At 39.6% G+C, this 17,729-nt stretch overlaps 1 protein-coding gene across 1 annotated transcript; it reads left to right on the top strand.

Annotated features, from left to right (window-relative positions):
* Positions 1-449: 449 nt before the first annotated feature.
* On the top strand, positions 450-17,384 carry rnf145b (ring finger protein 145b). Its single transcript, XM_026941188.3, has 11 exons — positions 450-659; positions 2,835-3,027; positions 7,809-7,917; positions 8,866-8,957; positions 10,279-10,514; positions 11,620-11,795; positions 13,038-13,178; positions 13,403-13,585; positions 14,396-14,543; positions 14,774-15,130; positions 15,638-17,384. The coding sequence occupies exons 2-11, from the start codon at positions 2,844-2,846 to the stop codon at positions 16,052-16,054; spliced, it is 2,043 nt and encodes a 680-aa protein (XP_026796989.1). The 5' UTR covers positions 450-659; positions 2,835-2,843; the 3' UTR covers positions 16,055-17,384.
* Positions 17,385-17,729: the final 345 nt, after the last annotated feature.

Raw genomic sequence — 17,729 nt, 5'->3', positions numbered from 1 at the left:
TCTAAGCCACCATGTCCTCCGGAGATAACTCCACTAAAAATAAATAAAAATTTAAAAAAAATTCCCACATCATAAAGATCTTGCCAAAATGAAAAAATAAAATATCATTTTCCATACAAGCACTAGACATTTGTGCCAAATATAATACTAAATTTAAATTCTTATTGTCATCTGATTTTATTTATCAAATTGTTATTTCATGGCCATAACTAAAATAGAAAGGACAAAATAAGACAAAGAAAATCCAAACATTTTATTTTCTGCGGTGTTTATAATCTATATATATATATTAAGATTAAATAAAACAAAATTATATATATATATGAAATTTTGTTTTATTTAATCTTGCTTGGACGCGCTTTAAGTATCATCTCGTGGCTTTTTTTATTTATTTATTTTTTAAATACTTTTTTCCCGCACTTTGCCTTTCCGTTGTTCCTCCCTCGGCTTGGGCCAGGAGCATGCGCAGTGCAAAGGAACTTCTGTAATGGCTGCCAGATGGTATAAGTGAGACTCGATACAGTTTATCGTCTCCTGGAAAAAAAACTTTGGCTATAACAGACCGTTAACATTTAATAAACCGAGTTAAAATGGTGTATGTCTGTACGGAGACATACAAGAAGACTGTACTGAACAGTGATAGAGTAAACTGATATTATGTAAGTACTATCGCTGGCAGTGTTTTTGTGAGCGGCGGAACATCTTGGCATCTGAAACGCTGCTAACTGGGCTGGGGTTAGCCGCTAAGCTAACGGCCACGGTGCTCGCAATTATAAACACAAGCCGAACTAGGAAGCGACTTAGAAAATTTTGAGCTGTTTGAACTTCCAGTGATTCTCAGGCTAGTATATAACGGTATATGTTACACTTTACGTTTATTGAAGTGAGAATTAAGAAACATTTGTGACGCTCGTCATAGATACCGAGCTGCTAAGCTAGCTGTTATTATCCTGCCTCAGGGCAGCTTCGTTAAACCGCTACTCCTCAAGCTTGTGCCCTGTTTACAACTATCAGCTTATAATGCTATTCCCTGCCTTGTTTCTTCTGCACTGAGTTTGTTTCTGTTCAGTTTCTTATAAACACTTCCGGCATGCTTTGTTTAGGGGATCAGTTCTGAGTTTGTGGGGTTACTATAGGTCATGATAGCTGTGGTTGGTGAACTGTGGAAACGGACACAGGGCTGCACTTCTTAGAAACTTTAAACCACATCTTCTTAATAGTGTGTTAATGACTAAAAATAAAATGCAGTGAATGCAAATGGCAGGTAAACAGTTTGTGTGTGGTTTGAGGGGTGAGTAGTGTTAGTCTGTATACATGGTTAACATGGTGTCTCAGGATAGATCTGTGTGCTGGCTCAAACCCACCACAAAAAGCAACCTCATAACTAATAAACAATAAATATTAGTCTACAATTCTTGCCTATGAAGCAGTATGAAGTGAAAAGAACCCAGAGTGACATGACATTTTATAATAAATTCATTGTGCTGTTTATGATCTTGTCACTGAGGCATTAGAGGCATTAAACTGTGTTCCTGGGCACTGCATTTTAAACTGCTGTTTACTTCAAATATCAGTGATTTTAAAAGTGAATTAGAAGTTTATCTGTCTTATGAGCCGTGTCCTGTAGTGGACCAGCAGATCCTTCATTCTGACTCGCTCGAAACATTAATTCTCTTCCTGTTTTACATTGACTTCAGGCTTTTATTTCCTATTGTGGCTTCAGTGTGGTGTTCTAACTGTTTCTGTTTGGGTGGGTTAATCAGATTAAAATATAGCTTGTGTCTTACTGAGAAACTGTTTATTTATGAGCCCTTATTAATAAGCTGGGCCACTTCTGCATATTCCTTCAGTGCTTTATGCTCTACACACATTGAATATACTGTTTTTTTTTTTTTTTGGCATTTAATTTTTTGTCCAGTTTTTGTTAATTATGAATGCAGACTTTTGTGACCTCTTTCTGTGAAGAGTTATTTCGTTTAATTCAGGTGTGGAATGAACATGCATGCTATCTGTTGGCCTTTGTAATGTTTTCAAATGCCATTTCTCACGAAAGAAGCAACGTAATGAGAGGCTGTCCTCAGTTGGCCTTCACTGGCACAAATTCTTTAATATTGGCTTGGTATTTTGTGGCCCTATAGGGTCCTCAGAGGACTAGTGGTTAGGCCTGGACGCTGTCACCCGCCTCGGCATGGGTTCAATTCCCAGCCAGGGAACCAATACGACAGTGCTCTCCCAGTGCCGGTCCCAAACCCGGATAAAATTGGGGAGGTTTGTGTCAGGAAGGGCATCTGGCGTAAAAACTGTGCTGAATCAAAATATGCGGATTAGTGATCCGCTGTGGTAACCCCAAACGGGAGCAGCCGAAAGAAGAACAGCATTTTACTTAGGTTTAGTCCGCATTTTGAGGCTTGTGTGTTTGGCTACAGCTCTTTCAGCAGATGATGATAAATAAAGCAGTAATATTCTTTGACACTTCAGTTGTTCTTTCTCTTTCTCTTTCTCTTTGGACAGGCAAAGTTGGCCATTTATTTCAGTAGAAAGAAAAAAAATAGAAGGAGTTTTCAACTGTGATTGTTTGCCAGTATTCAAGTGTTTGGTCAAAGAAAGGATAATGATGGAATATAAATACTATATTAAAATGAAGGATGTGGAAACATTTAAAAGTATATGGGACTTGAAAGCTGTTTTATTCTCTCTAAATTATGGAGAAATAACTTTTGTAAATGGCCGTGGATAAAGATGTGAAAATAATGTAAAGAACTTGTATGAAAGAAAAATGGTTTTGATAAAGTATTGTTCAAATCCAAAAAAATCTCTCTCGCTTTCTCCTCAAGCTGGTGGCCATGGCGGTGTGGGAGCGTGTGGAGGCCGTGCTGAACGTGGGCCTCCGGGTGCCCAGCATCATGCTGCTGGAGGTGCTGTACCGCTGGGATGTCAGCTCTTTTTTCCAGAAGATCCAGAGGAGCAGCCTGAACAACAACCCCATCTTTCAGTACAAGTACCTGGCTTTGTACCTGCATTATGTAGGTATGTAGTGGGACATACTGAGGATGTTTTAATTATGGACTTATTTATTTTGGGACAAATTTATCTTTCCTCCAATTTCTTGGTTAATTGCAGTTTACAATTTAGATTGTAAAAATTTTTTACAAAAACAGTTTACAATTTAGATAATTAAGCTCCATCTGTTTAGGGTGCTTTTACATGTGCAGCGTTTAGACTGTTTGAATCAAGCTCGGGTGTGATTTCCTGTTTGGAGCAGGTCAGAACAGACCGAGACACCTGGACCAAGACCATCTGACCGAGGTGATCTCTGTCTAGTTCCAGTTGAACTCTATCACAGTTTGATTGCTGTGAGAAAGTGATTCGATCCTGAATGGACCAAACATGCCATATTTTTGTGTTATTGGTGACATTTTTCTAGACATGAGTTACTAAAATGAGGTGCAAACTGAGCCGAGGGACAGAGCTGAAATGCTGTGGAAATGCCATGTGTTCTGGATATTTGGATCAAAGAACAAAAATATAAAATAAACACTAGATGTGATACACAAAACAGTTTAAACTAGGTATTAATATAATTTTCTAGTAATTTATATAGTGCTAGCTATATTATTATATAAGCTTCCAGTTGTTAAAATGTTTGTTCGTGTGTTTCCTGGCTCGAGGTCTCCTGTAATGGGCCCGTGGAGACACAGGATCAGTATTTTTCTTTTAGTCACAAGACGAGCTTGAACTAGTCATTAAAATGATTTAAGTGTGTCATCAAGTAGATCTTTGTCATCACAGCTATATGTGCAGTACACACTGAGATGAAATAACGTTTCGGCAAGACGCATGATACATGTATGACGTGCACAGTGTTGACAGGATATAAATAAAGTGCAGTAGAAATAAGAAGCATGCAGGAAGCGGGTAATGGGAAACAGTGGGGTGAGTACACAAGGGGGCAGTGGAGCATAAATTCTCTTATACTTCATATACGTATTAAGCATATTAAGCGTTAACACTACTGTATTCTGAGCTGAGGTAGCTGCTGTATGGTAGAGCAAGAACTAGATTTCTTTTTTCCTCACTCGGTCTCTCTCTCGCTCCTCACGATGATAATCAAGTTTAACCTAGGGAAGAAGCCTGAGAAAAGTTCATTAGAATACTTTCCAGTCCAGTTATGATGATGATATTGTTAGAGATTATATTTAGGGATATCTAGCTGGTCCAAGACTGGTGAAAAAAAATCAGCTAAACTTTCCTCCTTTTTGCTGATGCACCTTCAACGTGGACTTTTTATATTAAGTTACGTAAACAAGCATCTCAGTGCACCACTTTGCTGATTTGGAATGGAAAACCGGCAGACGCAAACGATTCCATGAGCACAGAATGCCGTCCAAGTAGATTATCTGATAAGCTAAACAGTTTAGGAAGAAGACACATTATCCAAAAATGAATACAGAGCTTTTATTTTGTACTGGTTTCTGTGGACAATAGATTCCAGCATCCGGGCTCAGATTTTCCGTATTAGTATTGCTTGTTTATCACATGTGCAAAATTTGTTAGCATTTCAGAATTGTACAGTTGTGTATGCAAGTTGTATGCCGCTTATTAAGTTTGAAGTATGAAGCTGGTATACAAAATGGTAAAACTGGCAGATGGTTCTAACACAAACTGCTTCATCAGGAGCTTGGTTCTGAGCTCACGTCCCCAATTTGTTGCTGTTTGCCTCTTCATGGCCACGGCATTATGAGACACTGGACTTTCAACCGCAGTAAAAAGATATTGGTGTAGTAATAAAAAAATACTTTATTGTTGAAGGTTGTAGCAACAGTTGAAATCACTTGGCCTGCATTGCATTATGGTTGTTATGATACCATAATTTTGACTTTGATACTGATACCAACTTTAGTATTGATGGTTGATACTAATATGATACTTAAAAAAAAAAAAAAAAAAAATGATGCTTTACAAGTTAACAAAATGGAAAAATAAACGGTGGATGCAATACAAAAAAGGTTTTAAACTAGTCATTTCTGTAATTTAGTAATAGATTGAGCGCTGCTCCGTGCTTCCTGTGCTCGTGTGTATTTTTAATGATTGCACTTGGTAAATGTTTGTTTACCTTTGTGGTCAGACTGTAGATTAACATCAGTTTTTAAGCATTCATGTTAAAATTTACAGGGAAAGTTGAAGACATGTACCCAAGAGTAATAATATTTACATCTATAACCCGAAGAACCGAGAGCATTTAAAGTTCTGGAGTTGAACCGTTTTAGATTAAAAAAAGTACAGAAGTTTCGCTGCGCTGTGCACACCCCTGCAGTACATATGTCATTTAATTTTTTTTTATTGGACTGAGCAGTGAAATAAATTCCTTGCCAATGCTGTAGCACAATCCTTTGGCTTGCTTTCTGAATTCTGCAGCATTTTGTAAGAAAAAAAGGGTGGATCTCGCCCCAGAGCATTACTGAGAAAGCTGGTTTACTTGAGTAAACATCTTATCTTGAGTAAACATCTGGTTTCTTTACTGGTCCTAACATGTGGTGATGTCTTTTCCCTAAAGTGTGTCGAGCCCTGTTTCACAGCACCAGATCCCAAAGACCAACGTTCTTAAGCTTTACACTGTATGATATTTGGGCCGATTTTGCTGTTGCTATTAAACGCAAGCATCAGCACAATCGTCTGTTCAGCACATTTTCCTTCTTGGCCGTCGACTGTGACTATGTCACTGCCAAATACAAACACACCTCATAGTATATTTGTATGTCTCATAAAGAGAGCAGCCTATTCCAACTTTTCGAGGACAAATGTATCTACATCTACGTCAAATGTAGCTTTTTGTTTATTTCACAACTACATTCAGAAATAAATGAACGATTAAGGGAAAAAATGTCTACATTCAGTTGAGCATTTCCTTTAACATTTTTGCATTTTCCCAACCATTTATTTTATTTATCTTAATTATTTGTTTATCTCCTCGCACATTTAATTTTGTATACAGTGCCAGTCAAAAGTGTGGACACCACCTCCTTCAGTGATTTTTCTTTATTTTTATTATTTTCAACATTGTACATTAATACTGAAAACATCCAAACTATGAAAGAACACGTATGGAATTATGTAGTGAACAAAAAAAGTGTTAAACAACCCAGATTATGTTTTATATTTTAGATTGTCCAAAGTAGCTACATTTAGCTTTGATGACAGCTTGGCACACTCATGGCATTCTCTCATCAGATTCATGAGGTAGTCACCTGGAATGGTTTTCAATTCATAGGTGTCCCTTGTCAAGAGTTAATTTGTGACTTAAGTTTTTTGTGCTTTAGACCATCAGTTGTCTTGTGCTGAGGAAGGGAGGGTACAGAGTCAAATCCATATTATGGCAAGAAACACTCAGTTAAGTAAAGAGAAAAGACAGTCCATCATTGAAGGTCAGTCAATCCGAAAAATCTCAAGAACTTTGAATGTATCCCCAAGTGCAGTCGCCAAAACTATCAAACACTATGATGAAACTGGCTCTCGTGAGGACCGTCCCAGGAAAGGAAGACCAAGAGCTACCTCTGCTGCAGAAGATACGTTTATTAGAATTACCAGCCTCAGAAACTGCTGATTTATAGCACCTCAGATTACAGCCCACATAAATGCTTCTCGGAGTTCAAGTGGCAGACATATTTCAACATCCACTGTTCGGAGGAGACCGTGTGAGTCAGGCCTTCATGGTCGGTTTGCGGCAAAGAAACCAGTACTTTGGAAGAGCAACAAGCAGAAGAGGCTTGCTTGGGCAAAGAAACACAAGGAATGGACATTAGATCAGTGGAAAACTGTCCTTTGGTCTGATGAGTCCAAATTTGAGACTTTTGGTTCTAACTGCCATGTCTGTTAGACGTAGAGAGGGTAAACGGATGGTTTCTGAAGGTGTGGTTCCCACTGTGAAGCATGGAGGAGGAGGTGTAATGGGGTGGGGGGTGCTTTGCTGGTGACCCTGTTGGTGATTTAGTCAAAACTGAGGGCACACTTAACCAGCATGGCTACCACAGCATTTTGCAGAGACATGCCATCCCATCTGGTTTGCACTTAGTGGGGCCATCATTTGTTTTCCAACAGGACAATGACCCCAAATACACCTCTAGGTTATGTAAGAGCTATTTGTCCAAGAAGGAGAGTGATGGAGTGCTACATCAGATGACCTGGCCTCCACAAGCACCTGATCTAAATCCAGTTGAGATGGTTTGGAATGAGTTGGACCGGAGAGTGAAGGAAAAGCAGCCAGCAAGTACTCAACACCTCTGGGAACTCCTTCAAGATTGTTGGAAAACCATTTCAGGTGACTACCTGATGAGGCTGACTGAGAGAATGCCAAGAGTGTGCAAAGCTGTCATCAAGGCAAAAGGTGGCTACTTTGAAGAATCGAAAATATAAAACATATTCTGGGTTATTTAACACGTTTTTGTTTACTACATAATTCCAAATTCATAGTTTGGATGTCTTCAGTATTAACAAACCTGTGCTGCATGGGTGTGCAGCTAATATGACAGAATGTAGTAACTATCACCATTATATAATCTGACAGATTATCACACAGTCTGGAATAGAATTCCTAATGGGAACATCTCATACAGTGTGCCAAGTAATAACTGTAAAAGGGGAATTTCAACAGCAAATACACAGCTACAAAATGCTGCCTGTAGCTGAAGTCAAAAACAAACACTGGGGGAAAAACTGGCTCACTCTGAGTTAGACTGTCTAGAACTGCCTAAACCCGTATAGCTTTTAATGATACGTTTATCAGTGTTTTTGTTTTTTTCCTCTCTCCACAGGCTACATCCTCAGCCTGGTGTTGCTGACTCTGCCACGGCAGCATTTGGTGCGCCTCTACCTGTATGTGCTCACCGCTCTGCTGCTATTTGCTGGACACCAGCTCTCCAGGTGTGTCCACATGCAGTGACACACCACTAGTGCTGGATGTGTGCTACAAAACTGGCAGTAATTCACATTGGATAACGCTGAGATCTGGTCTTCTGAAGTAGCAATAAATAGGGAAAATAAATAATACAAATTGGTGCTAACAGTGAGTTTCCTACCTGCACAAAACTGAAAATTCTTGTCCAAAATTAGTGAAGTGTGGCCAAGTATGGTGACCCATACTCGGAATTTGTGCTCTGCATTTAACCCATCCAAGTGCACACACACAATAGTGAACACACACACGGAGCAGTGGGCAGCACACACCCGGGGAGCAGTTGGGGGTTCGGTGCCTTGCTCAAGGGTCTCACCTCAGTCGTGGTTTTGAGGGTGGAAGAGAGCGCTGGTCATTCACTCCCCCCACTTACAATCCCTGCCGGACCTAAGACTCAAACCCACGACCTTAGGGTTACAAGTCCAACTCTCTAACCATTAGGCCACGAGTGCCCCCACGAGTGCCCCCACGAGTGCCCCCACGAGTGCCCCCACGAGTGCCCCCACGAGAAACTGAAAATGATTTTTACATATAGAAAATTGTATGAATTTATTTTGATTTATATTTATTTAAATTATTTGAACAACTACTTGATTATGAAGAAAAAAATAATTTATGCTATTTCCAGTTCAGATTGCATTTTAAACGTGCTGTAGTTGATCATAAACAGGGTCCGCAACTTTGACAAATTACAATGATCAGGCTCACATGGCAGTTTGGAACAAGTTACTGTTAAATACGAGCAGTGTAAAAACTAGGGCATAATAAAGGAAAAAAAAAATCGACTTTGCCTTTTTGTTTGTTCCCCCCTGAAATTTCAGCACATCCCCATCCCTAACATCTTCCTTGCCTACTATTCTACTGAGTCTAAGGGTAGAGATGTACAGTATGCTAAATGTTACTCATGTTCTTTGCAGGGATTATGTTCGTAGTGAGCTGGACTCTGGCTATGAAGGTCCTCTGTACCTGGATCCACTCTCCATGAACCGATTCACCACAGCTCTAATTGGTAAGTAATCAATTCTTGCTCCACCAGGCTCCAAATAAACAAGTGGTTCACCTTTAGTATCTTCAGTGCTCTCAGTCAGTATGGTTATTGTCTTCCCTGGGGCATTTGTTGTGCTTCTGTTTTCTCACCATTCTAGGTGGGAGTTATTGTAGTGATGGGTTTCAAATGACTTACTTTCAATTCCCATCCCTGACTGTAAAGGTTAACCACAATGATACACAAAACCTGAGAGGAAGGAGCCTAAATTTCACTCTGAACAGAGGGCCTGTGAACAAAAAGCCAAGTGCAAGTCAGTGAGCTGTCTGAAAGGGAGGAGGAATTGTCTCATAGTCTTGTTCATGGGAAACATGTTGGAATATGTCGGCAATGTCACCTCAGTGGATCTTTGGTTAGGGGTCTCTGGTTTAATGTATGCATTCAGGAGATTAGGAAGGAAGACAGTGTAATGTCTTTATTGTATGGGTTTTCAGATAAATGATGATAAACAATAATTTATTTCAAATGGGACCTTATCCATACAGGTGTTCAGTCAGTTGAACATGCCACAGGTGGACTCCAGTCATGTTCTAGAGACATCTCAAAATAATCAAAGCAAACTGGATGCACCTGAGCTCATTTTGGAGTGTCTTAGCCAAGGGTCTGAATAAGTATCTAAATGAGATATTTCAGTTTTTGGTTTTTAATAAATTTGCAAGCATATCTAAATACATGTTTTTTGTAAAAAAAAAAAAGTGAAGGCATCTGAATATTTTTGTCTTCGACAAAAGCAACCCTGAAGTTTATGTAGTTATACTAGATTTGTGCAGCTTGGTCTGTAAATCCTCATATGGAATGTGTTTAATTCGTTCCTGTCTGACATCTCATGTCCCTTGAAGGTAACAGCTATCTACTTTGACTTGCAGGTTTCATTATTAGTTCAGATCAGTATATTATTGTTTTAAGTTAAATTATGGTGTTTTATATTCTTACCACTTTCTTGCATAAACTGAACATATTTGCTCTAATATGTCATTTTGTGATGATGAAGTAAGAAGTGGTTGACTTGTCTTTTTCCTCTGGCTGTTTGCTCTCTGATGAGCATTTCCTCGGTCCTCATTATAAAGTGATGGCATGTGTTATGCAAGTTGGCAGTGTATGTTTGCATGTGTAGTGGATGCAGATGGAGTCTGTTCAAGTTTCATGGCAAACACATAGTATCTCAAGTAATCTTGTGTGGAGTCTTGCATCTGTGTGTCCTCTCCAGGTTATACCCAAGTGTCAGTGGGAACTGTAAAGACTGTGTTTTTATTTATTTATTTATTTATTTATTTATTTTTAACAGGTCAACTGGTGGTGTGTACACTGTGCTCTTGTGTGATGCAGACGAAACAGATCTGGCTGTTCTCGGCTCACCTTCTCCCCCTGGTGGCCCGTCTGTGCCTTGTCCCTTTGGAAACCGTTGTCTTCATTAACCGCTTTGCCATGATCTTCACTGGGCTTGAAGTGATCTACTTCCTTGCATCTAACCTGCTGGTACCCTACAACTTGGCCAAGAATGCCTACCGGGAGCTTGCACAGGTACAAGATACTCTAGGATACATATCCTACTAAAATCTTCTGTAGTAGTCTGTTACTTTCTTGTCCTGTAAAATCTGTATTGTTTTGTGCGTTTTAAATATACACTCACTGTTCACTTTATTAGGAACACCTGTACACTTGCACATTCATGCAGTTCTCTAATCATGTGGCAGCAGCACAATGCGTGAAAATCGTGCAGATCCAGGAAAAGAGCTACAGTTAATGTTCACATCAAACATCAGAATGGGGGAAAAATGTGGTCTCTGTGACTTTAACCGTGGTATGGTTGTTAGTACCAGATGGGCTGGTTTGAGTATTTCAGAAACTGCTGATCTCCTGGGATTTTCACACACAACAGCTTCCTGTGAGCGGAAGGTTTGCAGGCTGAAACACCTTGTTGATGAGAGAGATTCTTTTTCTTGGCTGACAGGAGGGGAACCTGATGTGTCATCTGCTGACATTTTGTGCATGCTGGGATACTTTTCTGCTCACCACAGTTGTAAAGCGTGATTATATGAGTTACTATATTCTTCCTGGCAGCTCAAACCAATCTGGCCATTTTCCTCTGACCTCTCTTATCAACAGTGTGTTTCCATGCATAGAACTGTCGCTCACTCAATGTTTTTTTTTTTTTGTTTTTCACATCATTCTGTGTAAACTCTAGAGACTGTTGTGTGTGGAAATTCCAGGAGATCAGCAGTTTCTGAAATACTCAAACCAGCCCATCTGGCACCAACATCCATACCATGGTTAAAGTCACACAGATCACTGAGATTCTGATGTGTGATGTGAGCACTAACTGAAGCTCTTTTCCTGTATCTGCATGATTTTATGTATTGTGCTGATGCCACGATTGGCTGATTGGATTGTGGCATAAATGAGCAGGTTGACAGGTGTTCCTATTAAAGTGGATGGTGAGTGTATAGACATACAATGATTAAAAAAAAAACTGAAGAATTCCATTTCCATGTCAAGGAGTTGTCACCAAATTTGTTTCTAACTATGTTGTCTCTCTCACTTGTACTCTCACTCACTTACTCACACTCTCCCTCTGTCTCTCTCCCTCTCCTTCTCTCTCTCTCTCTCTCTCTCTCTGACACTCTAGGTGGTGGAGGTGTATGGGCTGCTGGCTCTGGGTATGTCTCTGTGGAATCAGCTCGTCTTGCCCGTGCTCTTCATGTGCTTCTGGTTGGTGCTCTTCACGCTGCAGATCTACACATACTTCAGCACGCGGGACCAACCTCCCTCACGCGAGAGATTGCTCTTCCTCTTCCTTACCAGGTCTGAAAGCGAAGACAGCTTAGAATGTGTTCACATTATCCTTTGTTATTTCTACCAAATTGTCTCCCCAATTTGGTTATTTGCTAATTCCCACCCACTTTTAGTTCTCCCTTAACATGTGAAAGCTACCAACCAGGGACGGGGCAGGCTAGCACATGCTTCCTCAGAGACACATGAAGCCAGCCAATCATGTTTTCAAACTGCTGCTCACATGGCATCATAGGACAGCTGAACACACTAAGGTGGAAAGTGCTGTTTGCCCTTTTCCACATTCATGAGCTCAGACACACCCACAATTGGTTAGTACTGCTCTGATTGACAGGTGAGAGAGTAACGCACCTCCCCACCCAGAGAGCACGGCCAGTTATGTTCCTTTGGACTCATGGTCACAGATGGCTGTGGCATTTATGGGATAAATGCTTAGGATAAATGCTTTTCTGTTGTCCCACATGGGAGCCCAACTTTAGCCATTTTTATACAGCAAAGGTTTTGCCAGCACCCTTTGTGTTGATGTAGAGAAAGTGGCTCAGGTCATGTCCACAATGTTGCAAGTTAAATAATTATGTCTATTGAACAGCAAAGAGTGTTTTTGTTAAAAGCAAATCTTACTGGATACTTAAGACATTTACCAGACTTACCACTAAACATCCGAATTGGTCCCAGGAAACAACCTGAATTTGGAATTGAAAGGGTTCTTTACTCACATTCTAACAATACTGCATTTTCCATTGCCACTTTGGGTTGTTTTAACCCTCTGAACCCTCTGCTGTTTGGTCAGGTTATTGAAAAGTAGCTTACAAAATGTGATATCTCCACAGCTTAAAGAGGCAGGTTTTACTTTGAGAGATTCATTCAAAACACATACAACAGATGTGTAAAAGAGTTAACACTTCAAATACTTTAACAATAAAACTCTTGTTATATCTTGTTTATAGCTTTGGTATTGGGCTATTTTGGGGAGGGTGATTTTGAAGTGATATTTGGTTGCTTTTGGCTGATCTGGCAACATGGAATGCAATCAAAAGTGGCCAGATGTGAAAGGCTATCTGTCTCAGCTGTCTGTTGTGATCATATCACCTGAGGCAGGTCTTGATATCAACAGTGCCTAGAAAAAGTATATGAAGATGTATATAGTGATGAGTTAATAAAGTCATTCAGATAAATCACACGCTAAGACCCAGGAAATTGTAAGGGTTGTTTTTGTGGACTGTGGATGTAAATCACTGTTGTATGTGTGTGCAGCATCGCAGAGTGCTGCTGTTCTCCATACTCACTGTTGGGGCTGGTCTTCACCGTGTCTTTTGTGGCGCTGGGCGTCCTCACACTCTGCAAGTTCTACCTACAAGGTTACCGAGCCTTCATGAATGACAATGCCATGCACAGGTAAGTTTTTCCTCCACCTGTGGTAAATCACTCCAAGGCTTTTTTTTTAGTATGTGCATGATCTCAGATATAAAGAGTGTGATATCTTAATAATGGCGTAATAATTTGAAGTCTATTTATTTAGTAACATGAATAAGCAATTGATATATTTTGTTGTTATAAAATGTATGTAGACGACTGTTGGTGCTGTACAGGTTATTGATTCTCTCCCTCTCTTTTCTCAGGGGAATGACAGAAGGAATCACTTTGCTGATTCTGTCTGTTCAGACAGGGCTAATTGAGCTGCAGGTAATCCACCGGGCCTTTCTCCTGAGCATCATCCTCTTTATCGTTGTGGCCTCTATTTTGCAGTCCATGCTGGAGATTGCTGACCCCATAGTGCTGGCACTGGGGGCTTCCAGGGACAAGTGAGCATCTTGTCTTACATAAGAGCACACACATTAACAGAGTCTCCTCATAATCATCCTAATTTGCATATTATATGACTGTTACTGTCCTGTTACTGTGCCAAAATGCCAGTGCAAACTAAATATTATAGCGGGAAAATATGGGTTACATTCATTGTAGATTTTTGGTTTTCCATGCTAGGCATGCTACAGCCAGAGAACACCTGGCTACATAACTAGATAGCTATACATCTGGTTTCACTGCTTTGTGGGGCTTTTTCCAGTTTAATTAACTAAATGCTTCTTGTATTTAAAAAATATGAATAATCAATAATCATGACTTAAAACTAAAATGAATTGGGGAGGAAAAAGCACAATACTCAGATGGATGATACTTTTTTTTTTATGCCTACGCCACTAGGTGCATCAACCACACGTCCTGAGATATTGTGCTATCAAGAATCATGGATGGATGGACGCACAGACAAACTGAAAATATAATGCTGTCCATCCATGATTCTTGCTAGCACAATATCTCAGATCGAGTGGTTTAACGTTTATATGATTTATAGGGAATTATCATTGTAACCAGGAGATGAGCTCATTAGATTTTGGAATTGATCCAAAACAGGGTCAAGCACAACAAGGCCAATTGTCTGAAATGTTTTTTTTTTTCTTGTAATAGCTTCCTACCTGGTTGAAGTATATTTTAAGGGTATTTGAGGCATAAAAATTAGTAACAATAAGGAGTAGACTTGGCGTAGAGTTCTATTTGACATAGTCATGGATTTTTTTTATTGTAAACTGTATTTGTGTCTGTGTCTCTTATAGGAGTCTGTGGAAGCATTTCCGAGCAGTGAGCCTGTGTCTGTTCCTGCTGATCTTTCCTGCGTACATGGTCTACATGATCTGCCAGTTCTTTCATATGGACTTCTGGCTGCTCATCATCATCTCCTCCAGCATCCTTACCTCACTTCAGGTGCACACACTATTTTTTATTTCAAGTCAGTTTTACATCTAGGCAAGAGGTATGAAAAATTAGACATTTTACAGTTAGGTATAAGGTTTTCAATTATCCAAAAATAAATAAAGTAAATGTGAAGTTTGAACACCTGTTATCAACGCTTCTCCAATTTGAAGTTTAAAATAAGTACCAGAGTTCACACACATGCACATACAGCCAGTTCTAAAGCGCCAGCTCTCCCTCAGGTGCTGGGCACGCTGCTGATCTATGTGCTCTTCATGGTGGAGGAGCTACGCAAGGCACCGGTTGAGAACATGGATGAGGTCATGTATTTTGTGAACGGCACCTATAGATTCCTGGAGTTTGTGGTGGCACTCTTTGTGGTGGCCTATGGTGTGTGTGAGACGCTCTTTGGACAGTGGAGTGTGATGGGTTCCACCATCATTCTGCTGCACGCCTACTACAACGTGTGGCTGCGGGCACAGCTCGGCTGGCAGAGCTTCCTGTTGCGTCGTGATGCTGTACACAAGATTCAGAGCTTGCCCACAGCCTCAGCACTGCAATTACAACAGCACAATGATATCTGCGCCATTTGCTATCAGGTGTGTGTGTCTGTGTGTGTCTGTGTGTGTCTGTGTGTGTCTGTGTGTGTGCATGCATTTATGTGAGAAAGAGAGAAAAAAGAAATGGAATTTTTGCAAGTTTGTCAATGGCACCGTTTCTTATTCATAATTAGGAATATTTTAATAATTCATTAGACCATGTACCATACTATTCAACACTTAGCAAGAGTCCTGTTCACCTTCAGTACTGTTCCATCTGTCCAAGCTGAGAAGCTGGCAGTTGAGGGCAAGTTTGTGGTGCACTAGAAGTGGTGTCGTATAAATGGCAGTATGTATTTTGTTTCACACACAATCATAGTTTACAGATAATGAAGTGGTAGTGCACATTATTATGATAGTGTTAGCTCTACAATCACAAAGTATAATTTTCATAGAAGGAACTTTTGCTGTTTTGTGTTCCAGTTTGTGTTTGCCTTGGTGTGTTGTGTTTCAGCTTCTTTTTCCACTTATGCTGAATTTTATTTTCTCCTTTTCTTGTGTGTGTAGGACATGAAGTCAGCAGTCATCACACCTTGCGGTCACTTTTTCCATGCAGGCTGCCTGAAAAAGTGGCTTTACGTGCAGGAGTCCTGCCCCCTTTGCCATGGCCCTCTCAAGAGCCAATCACCATCCACCAGCACTCCTGTCCCAGCTCCTCCTAATACATCACCAGCCAATGCAACTGCAGAACAGGCAGAACAGCAAGATTTAGTGGCCGTAGAGGAGGCAACACAAGCTGGAGAGGCCTTCCCAAATGTTGCAACCCAATCAAGTCTTCAAAGTTCATCTGAGCAAGAGGTTAACAGTGGCAAATTTCAAGAAGAATCCTGCAAATGTGATTCAAAAGTGGATAAAGAAAACATGGAAGAGGCTAGAGCTAAAGAAGCGCCACAGTCCATTTCAAGTGTCCCTCCATCCCCTTAAGCAGAGCTGTGCTCTGTGATTTTCTCAGTTTTGACAGTTCAGATTTATCACAGTCGCAGTCACAGTGGTGACAGTTCAGATTTATCACAGTCGCACTGTAAGGGTGCCAATCCTGAGAAGTCCTCTAATAAGATGACTTATTAAGAGTCCTGGAGGTTGATGGTCTAAACAAGACACACCCACTTTTTTCCACGTTATACACACATTTCGACTGTTATAAATCCATTGAAGGAATCGTTTTTGGGTGCTGGTGAGTTTTTCAGGATTGTGAATTATATCTGTTTTTTAAATTAATCTTTCTAACTGAACTTTAATTCCACATAGGGGTGGATTTTTTGTTGGATTTTTTTTTTTTTTTTTTTTTTTTGGGACAATTTGCCATAATTTCTTTAAACAGAGTGTTCAAATGGTCCATAACTTTCTATTGCACTACAAATGAACCACATTTATTTCAAGATTTCTTAAACATTCTAAATAAGAAAATTCTAAATTCTAAAGTAGAATTAAGAAATGTTACAGTTAAATATTTTAGTGTACATATGAAATTTTGAACTGATTTTGACAGATTCCTCAACCCCAGAACTTCAATCTGGATGCTCAGACATCTGCAGGGTCAAACAGGATGTTTCGCTTGTATTATCAACAGAGGCAAGCACTGGCAAATTATGTTGGAATTATTGCACTATGTTAGCTGCTTTTGAGCCATCTTAGCTTCTTTCATGTCTACCATAAGGGGCCTCACAGCTTTAAATAATTACCTGAGAAACAGGTAGACTTATTGTAGTGGGGATGTCATTTATATGTAGCTTGATGCCATGCCATCCTGCTGTGACTCTGACATATATGCTTCCAAGTCAGCTCTGTCCTTACCAGCATGTAATCCTTGTGTACATGAGCTACAGCCCCTCGAATATATGTGTCCATATATATGTTCACGTATATATATGTGCACATGTGTACATATGTACGCACATATACCTATCTATATGTCTACATCTGTACATTTATAAAATACTTTAAATGAGTTTTGTTGTTTGATATGCCGAACAGTATTGAAGCAGCATCAACCGTTATGACGTAGCATTTGGGTTCGTGGGAACACTTTGATGTCCTCTACAGGTAGAAGTGGGATTGAGCCTAAAGATGCTGAACGGGGTTTTGCTGCTTCTTAATGTCAGATTGACAGTATTAAGATATTTGGTCAATTTGTGTAGATGAATACATATATAATGTATGAACACAAACAACCAAATGAAACTGATGGTTAGTGATGTCTTAATTTTGCACTTTTTGGAAGAAAAATAAAACACAAAATTAAGTAGCATTTCAATTTGTGTACAGTTTACTTTGTGCTTTCATCATTTTTTTTTTCTGTTCACATTATTCTTCAAATCAAATTGCTTTGAGTTGACCTTTTCATAAACAACCAGTTTTTCCTTACATGCTTTAATTAGAATGCAAGTCTGCTTGAAAGAATTTTTTTCAGGGGACATAAATTAATATTTATTGCTTTCTCTAAAAGTGTATTTGTAAATCTGCATATTTATACTTAAAAGATTCAATAAATATGAGCCATATAAAATTTCCATTTAGAGAAAAACTATCGACCTGTTCACCCTTTCCTCTATTCGCTTCCCAAGTTGAATTTCTCTTTTGATTACTATGAATTCAGGTG

The sequence above is a fragment of the Pangasianodon hypophthalmus genome, chromosome 15 (genome assembly GCF_027358585.1).
Source record: "Pangasianodon hypophthalmus isolate fPanHyp1 chromosome 15, fPanHyp1.pri, whole genome shotgun sequence".
Classification (NCBI taxonomy): Eukaryota; Metazoa; Chordata; class Actinopteri; order Siluriformes; family Pangasiidae; genus Pangasianodon; species Pangasianodon hypophthalmus.
The sequence above is the reverse complement of the archived record's forward strand: the minus strand, read 5'-3'. Positions and strand labels throughout refer to the sequence as shown.

Coding starts and splice junctions, on each gene's coding strand:
- rnf145b (XM_026941188.3), top strand. CDS start 2,844: ATGGCGGTGTGGGAGCGTGTGGAGGCCGTGCTGAACGTGGGCCTCCGG. Junction 13,586..14,395: donor CTGGGGGCTTCCAGGGACAA/GTGAGCATCTTG, acceptor TGTCTCTTATAG/GAGTCTGTGGAAGCATTTCC. Junction 15,131..15,637: donor TCTGCGCCATTTGCTATCAG/GTGTGTGTGTCT, acceptor TTGTGTGTGTAG/GACATGAAGTCAGCAGTCAT.